Below are 10,887 nucleotides of genomic sequence, written 5' to 3'. Positions count from 1 at the left end.
GAGCTGTTGGCTCTGGGCTGGAAAGGATTGTTCTGTGGGACTGAGCTGTCCTTGGTTCTGGGCTGGAAAGGATTGTTCTGTGGGACTGAGCTGTCCTTGGTGCTGGGCTGGGAAAGGATTGTTCTGTGGGACTGAGCTGTCCTTGGCTCTGGGCTGGAAAGGATTGTTCTGTGGGACTGAGCTGTCCTTGGCTCTGGGCTGGAAAGGATTGTTCTGTGGGACTGAGCTGTCCTTGGCTCTGGGCTGGAAAGGATTGTTCTGTGGGACTGAGCTGTCCTTGGCTCTGGGCTGGAAAGGATTGTTCTGTGGGACTGAGCTGTTGGCTCTGGGCTGGAAAGGATTGTTCTGTGGGACTGAGCTGTCCTTGGTGCTGGACTGGGAAAGGATTGTTCTGTGGGACTGAGCTGTCCTTGGCTCTGGGCTGGAAAGGATTGTTCTGTGGGACTGAGCTGTCCTTGGCTCTGGGCTGGAAAGGATTGTTCTGTGGGACTGAGCTGTCCTTGGCTCTGGGCTGGAAAGGATTGTTCTGTGGGACTGAGCTGTTGGCTCTGGGCTGGAAAGGATTGTTCTGTGGGACTGAGCTGTCCTTGGTGCTGGACTGGGAAAGGATTGTTCTGTGGGACTGAGCTGTCCTTGGCTCTGGGAAAGGATTGTTCTGTGGGATGAGATCTGCTGGCTCTGGCTGTGCAGCTCAGAGTCACACACCAGTGCAGTACAGAACCTAAAAAATAGAAAACCTAAATTCAAGGCATCAGTTGCAGCAGCAGCTCGGTGCAGGGAGGGGTTGGGATGAGGATTTATTTATTTATTCCCAGGTTTATTCCCAATCTCCTCTCCCATGTTGATTTCCCAACCCAGAGCCCAGCACAGCCCCCTCAGGAGTGTCTGCCACCAGCCTGTCCTCCTCGGCCATCCAGGTGTCCTGGACAGCCATTCCCTGGAAGATGAGCAATGGAAGGCTGCTGGGCTATGAGGTGAGTCTGTGGAAATAACAAATATTTCAACAAATCAACACTGATTATTAAATAAAATCCACTCCTCTTTGTAAGGGATGTGGGCCAGAAGGGTTGTGCAGGCTGCAGCACAACCACACAGATTCACCCCAAATCTTGCTCTTCCTGCCCCACCTACAGCCAGAAGAAGGATAATTTTTACTGTCTTTGTTAAAAAAATCCTCTGTTAAAAAACCCTTTGCTAAAAAGATTCTGTTAAAAAACAGAATGAAGTTGTGTTTTGCTGCTTGTGCTGATAGTCACGTGTCTGACATAACTCCAAACTAGCATTTTTTCAGAATTACATTTACTTTCAAAGAAACTTCTTCATAAGGTACATTTTTCTGAGCTTAACTTATTTCCTTCTTAATGAAGTAATAGTTTTCCTCTTGTCATTCTGTAGTTCAAGCAAGATCTAATATTCCAATTGTCTTTTTCCTGCAGTCTCACTGAAAAGAGCAGCAAGCATGAGAAGCAGATGGATAAGAGTTTTTTGTTTTTTTGTTTTTTTTTTTTTTGCACAGTAAACACATTTCTGAAACTTTAATGTATTTCTACCTTTTTCAGCTGAAGGGAAAAAAAAAAAGCATTTAAAAGAGCCGAGTACAACACTGTGGGTGAACAGCCCATTCCATGCAAGATTTAAATGCTTTTGGTTTTTATCTCCTAGGTTAGGTACTGGAATAAAGGCCAGAAAGAAGAATCTTCCAACAGAGTCAAAGCAGCAGGGAATGAAACATCAATAAAAATCACAGGGTTGAGGAGCAACCTGGATTATTACACAGCTGTGCGTGCCTACAACAGCGCTGGGGCAGGGCCCTTCAGTGCCACCGTCAATGCCACCACCAAAAAGCCACGTGAGTGCCTCAGTGGGAGGGGGCACAGGCTCAGAGGGGGGCAGCACGTGCAGGGCTGAGTTTGCAGGGTCCCCAGGACGAAGGAGGAGTGATTGGATCTGACTCCGTGTTCTTGGAAGGCTCATTTATTATTATATTATATTATATTATATTATATTATATTATATTATATTATATTATATTATATTATATTATATTATATTATTTTTATTTTATTTTAATTATTATATTATATTATATTATATTATATTATATTATATTATATTATAGTTATATATCTATAATATAATAATGTAATTATATTAATTTATTTATAATATATTAAATAATATATTTACAGTAGATCTTGATATCTTTATATATAATACATTTATTGTATGCATTATATAATATAGTTATTTATAGTATAGTATAGTATTGTATAGTATATTACAGTATAGTATAGTATAGTATATTACAGTATATGATAGTATATTATATTATAGTATATTATAGTATATTATATTATATTATAGAATGCTGTATTAAAACTATACTAAAGAATAGAGAAAAGATACAGGCAAGGCTTAACACGAATGATAATGAAAACTTGTGACTCCTCTCCAGAGTCTGACACAGCTGATGGTGATTGGTCATTAAGTAAAAAGAATTCACACGAAACCAATCAAACATTCACCTGTTGGTAAACAATCTCCAACCACATTCCAAAGCAGCAAAACACAGGAGAAGCAATCAGATAATTTATGTTTCCATTTCTCTCTGAGGCCTCTCAGCTTGCCAGGAGGAGCATCCTGGGCAGAGAGGATTTTTCAGGAAATATGACAGTGACCTTGGAGGGGAAAGGAAAGCAGTGGAATTGCTGGGAATCCCAGACTGAGTGACCTGAATTTCTGTGTAGGCACATGAACCAAGCACAGAGCTTCCAGCACTCCTTCAGCAGGATGGGTGAAAGCCAGCCATGCCAGGGGAGCCCAGGGAAGATCTGTAATTTCTGCACTGAACCTCTGTCATGCTGCTAATGACTGGAAGAAATTGAAAAGAAAAATCTCTGTTACTTAGAAGGGAAAAAAAAAAAAAAAAGAGACTTGTTGAATTTTTCAGTGTTCTATAACATATTTATAAGTTCTCTAGGGCACGGGGTTTGAAATGCAATGAACCTCCTGGAGTTCATGCAAAACAATCCTTCATGTCCACTGTTTCCCCTTGAACAAATTGCACAAGAGGCCACTCTGCTGCTGCCAAGGCAAAATTAGGCTGGAGAACAGATTGTCAGAGGCTGCACTAATTTTTTCTACAAGTGGAAATATTTTTAGTGTGCTCCTCTGTTGTAATACAGCTCAGAATCAGGGTCATCAGTCTTGAAGTGTTTCTGTCAGAGGCACAAGAACAGACAATTAAATCTGTCTGAAGGGTCAAATTCCCTGCAATAGTCATTAGCATCCCCCGAGCAGACAGAGTTGTAGCATTAATATTATGAAATAAGCTGGTTTATCAGAAATTATTCTATGCAGAAATGAGTGTCAGTCTGTCACTGAGGACTAAACCAACTCAGATTTGCCTGAGTTTAAATATATTTTATGCACAATTACTATGACCTGGCTGATCTGGAGTGACTCACTGCCTGCAGCCTGGACAGGACATGGAAAGAGGAGTTTTTTTCTAATTAATCATCTTTGTGGCTGCTCACTAGAGGTGGTGCCAGGCTGGTCAGCTCAGGGATTTTGAGGGTTTTTTTTGGTGTGCCCCCTGCTTTTGGGGTGTGTGGCTGAGAGCTGGACAAGCCCCTGATCTCACTGGTGTGAGCAGGATCTGGATCAGGCCCTTGGGCAAAATGCTGCTGTTTGGAATAATTAAAAAGGAAAATTAATTGCATTATGGCCATGGATATTTCTGGTGAATAAGGAGAGCAAAGCCATGTACTGTCAGTCTGCAGGTTTTGATAAATTAGTGGAATTGCTGAGAGAAATAATTCTCCGTGCTGCTGCAGTAAAAACTGATTTTTCATTCAAATCTGTAATTCTTCATCGATCTTGGATTGTAGTTTAATTTGAATATTTGTGATTGGTGTGGTTTTCACTGGGAAGGATTTGCATTCCCCCACAGGACCTGCCAGGTCCATCTCAGAAACTGTTGCCATATCAAGGAATACAAATAGATCAGTTCTGTTGGCAGTGTGTATCTCAAAATTGAAAGTAAACCTTTGACAATTAAAATATCTTTGCTTTAAAATTTGAAATGTGCATGTTTACAGCCCAGAATAACAAGTGGAGGTTTAGATATTATTGTGTAAAATACCAAGTGGGTGGGGAAGACTTGCCTAAGTTGTGACAATTATTTCATATTTTGAAAGTTTTAAAATAAAACCCAGTGTTCTGTCCATCAGCTTTTAATTCTGAGAAATGCTCCTGCCTGAGAGCTGCTCTCAGCCCTGAGCAGCTCAGAAATCCCTGCAGCTCCTTGGACATGTCCTGACGTGACTGATGGATCAGGACCTGCCACAAGTGAAGTTCTGAGCTCTGGTGATTGCTGCAGATTTTGGTGTCTGCAGCAAATGGAGCTTCTGAATCCCTCAGACAGAGGCTCACAGTTTTTATAGATAATTACTCTTCATCTTTTTTCCACGTGTCATCTTAATATTTTGTTGTGGATTTCAAGGATGACTCATTTCCTTTGAAATTCAGCTGTAATAGCTCAGTGTGAAAACAATTCCTACATGCTGTAACACCTCATTCTCAGGAGTGAAACAATCTCCTCTTACATTTACAAGGAGTGGTTATTATTAGAACATCAGGTTAAACCTTCCTCAGTACACAGAACAAGACAAATAGTAAAAGAAAATAGCTGTGGGTGGTTGGTTGACTTTGGAATTTCTTTTAAGTCTCAGGGGATTTTTTTTTCTGTTTTTTTGAGTGTAATCAGGTGGGTTTTGATCTGACTGCTTATGGAAAGAAGGAAGGGAACTTCCTGTGTGAGAGAATTGAAAAGAGGAGGGGGGGGAAAAAGAGGAAAAACCCTATTAGGGCATGGATCCAAGTGTTCAAAACCACTCTCAGTGCTTAGAGCTGGAAGCTCCAGTCTCAAAGCACAGCTCAGCCCACCTAAGCAGCAGTTGCCTCCACTAGGTGACAGCAACAGTAAATTGTTTTCCTTAACACATTTAGAAAAGATTTTAATCATTGATTTGTGTCACTGCAGGACCTGTTTTCTGGGAGAGCAGCCTGAGGTATTTGAGGAGGTTTGTACTTCCCTGAAAGCTTGGCAGCTCCAAGGCCCACGAGAGGGGCAGAGCCCAAAGCATGCAGCTGCTTTGCAAATAACAGGCTTGGGCTGCTAATGAACCAGAAATCCCAGCTGATTTCCATGGCCAGAGCCCACTTTTGGCACAGGCTCAGTTCAGAACCACAACTCAAGTTGGAAGAGCCAAAAGACAAAAGAAAACTTCAAATATTTTCCATAAGAAACATCTTAAAGTAAATCAACATAGTGGGTAAATATGAATATTCACTGAGACTAAATTTGTCTAAAAATCTATTGTGAAGAATTCTCTTATTCTTGACCTAGAAATTGTCAGTTACCATCATTAGGGCTTGTTCTAATTAATCATCCATGTCCTAAGGCACATGCTTCTGTCAGGCTGTATTGAGTGAAGGACCAGCAACAGACATTTCAGCTTCAGAAACAACATTGATGTGCCATTCTGGCTTCTTCCTTCCTTCTGTTTTTCAAATTTAGCCTCTGAACCATAACATGCAGAGAGGGGAGCCTGCACTGGAGCTGGCTTTGCATCCCAGATGCAATGGCAGCCAATGACCTGAGCTGGTGAATCCATCACCAATAAAATACCAATGAAATTAAAGTCCTGCTTTTGTTGTGTGTTTGAAGCACCCAGCCAGCCTCCAGGAAACGTGGTGTGGAATGTGACAGACTCCAGGGTTGTCCTGAGCTGGGAGGAGGTCAGAGCCATGGACAACGAGTCCGAGGTCACGGGCTACAAGGTCAGTGGGGGCAGAGCTGGGCACAGCCCAGGGCTGGAATTTCCTTGTCTGTCTGCATGTTCAGAGCACAGTCCCACCCCTAAACCAGTTCACTGGGGTCTCCCTTTTAGGGGTTTTGAATATTTTAAATATGTATTCTAACAGTGTCTCACCATTAATGTCCTCCAGTCCCCTTTCCTCCCCATGCTGGCACTGCTCAGCTCCTGGGATCCCACCCACACCTGGATCTGAGAACATTCAAACACTTACCACATCCATAACTCGTATTTTAAATGTGTAACACTTACCCAAATGGATAAAACTTTGAAAGAAACCAAAAACGTTTAGCCTGGTGGATGTAGCTTCCATTGCTGGCCAGGTGTATTTATTATATTTAGAGTATATTAACACATATATTAAACTGATATTTTTAAACCTTTCTCCTCTTACCTGCTGTGGGCCATGCTCATTTCCCTGATAGAAATTACCCAGTTGCTCCTGCTCTAAATCAGATCAGCACACAAATGGAGAAGTGTTTAAATACATCATCTAAGTGTGTGTAAAAGAGCAGCTGAGGAGGCTCCTGCTGAGGATGCTGGATCCCACGTGATAAAATCCTGAATAAAAGATTCAGGCTGAAGATCTGATGACCCAGAGTTGTGTTGGCAAGAAGTACATGCTTACTGCTTGTCTCATTATTTCATATGATTGTAATAAAAATAATAGATAATATGTATTAGTTTTATAGATATTATGTACAGATACATTTTATATGTACATATACATTTTATATGTACATATACATTTTATATGTACATATACATTTTATAATAATACAATACAGATGTGTTAGCATCCGTTGAGCTATTTGAAATTAAATCTGGAATAAAAGGTGAAAAAATGTTCGAAAATTAATGAAAAATTCATTCTTTTTTTGAACAAAAAACACTCCAAAAAATGATTTTGAACATTTTGAGTCAACGTTCAGAAGAGAACATTGATTGATGTTCCCTTCTTCCCTTAAACACAATCCCACCCCGGAATATTAACCAAAAATGAGATCTTTTCCTTCCCCCCATGGCTTTTAGAAGCCGAAGCCTGGTGTGTGGGAGGCAGAGGAGGGGCAGGGCAGTGCTGAGGCCAGGCTGTGTTGCAGGTGCTGTACAGGACCAGCAGCCAGGCCGGGGTGGAGGTGCTGACCACGGCCAGCACCACGGCCGAGCTGTGGCTGCAGCTGCAGGACGATTATCTCATCGAGGTCAGAGCCACCACCGAGGGGGGAGATGGCAGCAGCAGCCAGCAGATCCTCATCCCCAGGCTAGCCAGTAGGTTGAACCACTTTCCTGTGTCCCAGCTTGTCTGTGCTTCCTTGGTGATGGGGGGGAAAAAGCTAAAATTAATGTTTAGAGGTTGTGTGGTTATAAGGTCATAAAAGGGAAGCAGTTAAATCTTCATGCCCTCATGCATGGCAAACTCCATTCTGCTGAACTGGTAAATTGCCATGTAAGTTGGTATTAAAATTGTTACCTTTTTTTACTTCTTCTCCTTTTTTTATAAAAAACTATTACCTTGAAGGTGTACTCACAGAATCATTAAGGTTGGAAAAGACTTCCAAGATCATTGAGTCCAACCTTTGACCAAACACCACCTTGTCAGCTAAACCAGAGCCCCAAAACCATTCATGATCACAGCACCTCTGTAATTTTTAAATATTTCCTGTGTTTTTGTAGATCTCTGGTGCTTGTAAGAAAAAATTACAGTTATTTTTGCTTGGCATCTAGGAAGAGTAATAAGGTGGCACAGCAGATACTTCTGCTTTTATTTAACACTAAATTCATTTTTTCCTTTGTCACAGGTATGGATGCAAGAGGTTCTGGCCCATCAGTCTTGAGTATCTTCAGTGTCTCCAGCTTCTTAGCAACAATATTTTCCTTGACCCTTAATTCTGTGTTGTGCTGATAGATTTGCATTTGCTGGGAAAAAAAAAATTGGTTACTAAAGTGCTTTTTTAAAAAAACTGCAGTGGTTAATGCATGTTTTTTCTTCTATCCTGACGTGTTTTTAAATTCTTTATATTTCACTGTAAGTTGGAGTAAAAATACCATGTAAAGTTTAGCAAATCCTTTAAAAAGGAATCTGAAATGCCTTAATACTTGAACCAAAGGAGTTTACATGTTACATACTTCAGATGGAGTGTAAGAGAGAGGGGGAGGGATGGCACTCTGAGGTCAGGGCCATGAGGGAGAGTGAGAAACAACATTTTTGCAGCAGCCCTGAGTTGCTCTGGGTCTGTTCTGCATTGCTAAAATAACATTTGACGTGGAAAAGGTGAAATGGGAGCTGTGGCTGTTCCAGCTGGAGGGGAACACGACCACCACGTGGCTGCTCCCCAGGCAGTGCCATCACCCAGGAGTCTGGATCACCTCCCTGCTGCCCTTTGTGGGAGTTGCTCTGAATGGAAAGAAATCCCAAAAGAAATCTCCTTCAAAGAGATCCCATCTGGAGCAGGGCAGGGGCAGGGCCTCCCCTGCTGCTCCTGGGAAAGGATCTCCCAGCTGTGCTTTGAGGATGTTCTCCTGCACCTTCTCAGTAAATGCTGAATTCATCTCCTCATCTCCCCACCCTGCCTTCCCTGACCAGGTTCTTTGTTCACACCCAAGCTCTCCCACCTTGAGGGTGCTGTGCTTGCCCTCCTGCCACTGCTCCAGGGGCTGAGGTGCCCAGCTGGCAGCCCTGGTGAGGGGCAGGGGCACCATGGCCTTAGGAGCAGGGACAGACACCCCCTCCCTCCCTCCCTCGTGACCTGCTGCTCCCAGACCTGCAGCCCCAAATTCTCCTGCTCGTTTCTGTGCCACACTGCCCTGCAGACACCCTGAATTCAGACTTACAGTCAGACCTCTCCTTCCTGCTGCTCTTGAACCAGTTCTGAACTGTGCACCTGCTCTGGCTCTCAGCTGCTCTCACTGCTGTCACATGAGTCTGGGAAGTTCATGGCAATATTGGGATAGTAAAAAATGACACAACAACACTTCAGACTTGCTGTTGAAGAGAAATCTGTGCTTTCTTTCATGGCAGTAAATGAAAGATACATTCAGCCTGGTCCATTTGACTTCTGGAGTTGTGGCTTCAGTCAAATCAGCCTTTTAGAGAGGTCACAGCATCCCTCTTCACATGGCATAAAGCATCTCCTCTTAGAGACTGGGTGTTTTAAATTTCACAATGCTACTACAACACACAGAAGTACAAAGGGAGAACCAGGATTAATAAAATGAGGGTAGCACTTTGGAAAAAATACCTGGATATGCATTCAGCTGGCAGATGAGCTCCAGATGAGACAAAGTGCTGCTGAGGAGAGCAGGAGCTGTATATACTGTACATAGAGAGCTAGACATGAGTTTAAAATTAGTTGCTTTTCCATGTGGCTGACCAGTGTTGTTTTCAGACACTTGCAAACAGGGGGGGTGGGTGGGACATGGAAATCCAGGTGTTCCTAGTGAGTAAATTGTTCTATTTCATGCAACAAAGGGTGACTCTTTCTCTTGTTTCACAAAATTCTCGTCCAGGTTCCTGTACTGCCCATTTTTCATGCACTTACACTGTATTATGACTTGATTTCTAGTTCTATATCTCCATGAGATATGTACCCAGTACCTTGTTTCATATTGAAAAGGTTGAGATTTATCCTTGAACTTCCAGTTGTGTGTGTATCCTATGGTTATCTGTATGCATTCTTTTCTATGGCTCTAATAAAATATTTATTACATTGAGGGATAATAGAATATCTCAAAGTGTTATTGCTTGTTCTGTTACACATTTGCACACCTTTGGGGTTTAATTCAGCTAAAAATGGTTGTGCTCAAGCTGCTGCTCCTCCTCTGCCTAGGTTTGCAGCAGGATGGGCAGAAATCCACCTCCATTTCCCATCTGTCCAATCAGCCTCTTTGCTCTTCCCCAAAGTGGGGAAAAAAAAAAACCCACTGTAATTATATTGAAGAAGAGTTAGTTTTTTATAATAATTTATTCACTGTATCACTATTTAGCATTAAATTGCAGCTCCTGTCTGCTGCTGCATTTGCCTGTTCCTTACACACTGCAGCTTCCCTTAAAACCTGAGATTTTCCAGCACTAAAACCTTTCCTTGGGAGCACAGGCACAGCACAGCTATTTACTTTAAGCTTTTAAAGTGAGGGTTCTACCTGCATAACAGGGAGCTGATCCAGATGTTGCAATTAGGGTTAATAATGATCCCAACAAATCACAAGTGTGTACACAAGACTGGAGTGATTTTTCTGGAGTAAATCAGGTTTAAATCAGGTTTTTACTGTCAGATGGCTGTAGGTGGACACTCCTGCCTTGCTCTGCCTCCCCCAGTGCCCAGATTAATCTTCTTTTAAACTGATCTCTCTTTCCTCCTCCTATCCTGTTAATGCAGCTCAGGGTTGTTTGCATTAATAGAAGTGTCTTGGTTCTCCCATGAGCTGATAAAAAACAAGCTGGCAGTGGGAAAGTGCAGGAGGAGAAGGTGGAGAGGCAGAAAGGGATAATCCTACCTCTTGCAGGCATTTCCAGAGCAGCTCCTGTGACCATCCCAAATTAGCAACTCAGTCCTGGGGTGAAAAAAAAGAAAAGAAAAATAATAATGAAAAGTGTGACTAGCATTACTTACACAACAAGAAGTGTAGGTGGTGGGGAAAGTGCTTCTGCCATTCCCTGGACTTGGGCTTCCCCAAATAACCAGCACTTTGTCACATCTAATATTTGAAATCTCATAAGGAACAATGGTAGGCTTCAGTCATGGTTTTCAAAATTGCATTCTTTTCAATTCCCCATCCAACATCAGAGCTGTAGTCTAAAGCCTGAATTTCTCAGAGGTGCTTGGAGTAAGAATTTCTTTAAAACCCAACTTTTCCTTTGAGCAGTTTACTGTGGGATATGTTACAAACACGCAGGATCCTCTATGAATACAAAATGAGTGAAAACCTAGTATCACTTCAGGCCAAAGAAATATTGGAGATCTCTATTTTCTACTTAATTTGCCTTTCAGTGGTGGCAGGCAGATGTGGG

The 10,887-nt window shown here is 42.2% G+C and overlaps 1 protein-coding gene across 1 annotated transcript in view; it reads left to right on the top strand.

Moving 5' to 3' along the window:
- Nucleotides 1-9,602, top strand: part of LOC132332455 (contactin-3-like) — a 100,865-nt gene extending 91,263 nt beyond the window's left edge. The window contains exons 17-21 of the mRNA XM_059856831.1: nucleotides 859-974; nucleotides 1,663-1,849; nucleotides 5,732-5,844; nucleotides 6,980-7,148; nucleotides 7,679-9,602. Of these exons, the coding sequence (XP_059712814.1) occupies nucleotides 859-974; nucleotides 1,663-1,849; nucleotides 5,732-5,844; nucleotides 6,980-7,148; nucleotides 7,679-7,782 (689 nt within the window). The 3' untranslated portion in view covers nucleotides 7,783-9,602. The remainder of the gene's footprint in view (nucleotides 1-858; nucleotides 975-1,662; nucleotides 1,850-5,731; nucleotides 5,845-6,979; nucleotides 7,149-7,678) is intronic.
- Nucleotides 9,603-10,887: the final 1,285 nt, after the last annotated feature.

This window comes from Haemorhous mexicanus, chromosome 11, assembly GCF_027477595.1.
Source record: "Haemorhous mexicanus isolate bHaeMex1 chromosome 11, bHaeMex1.pri, whole genome shotgun sequence".
Lineage (NCBI taxonomy): Eukaryota > Metazoa > Chordata > Aves > Passeriformes > Fringillidae > Haemorhous > Haemorhous mexicanus.
This window is presented reverse-complemented; position numbering and strand designations above follow the sequence as displayed.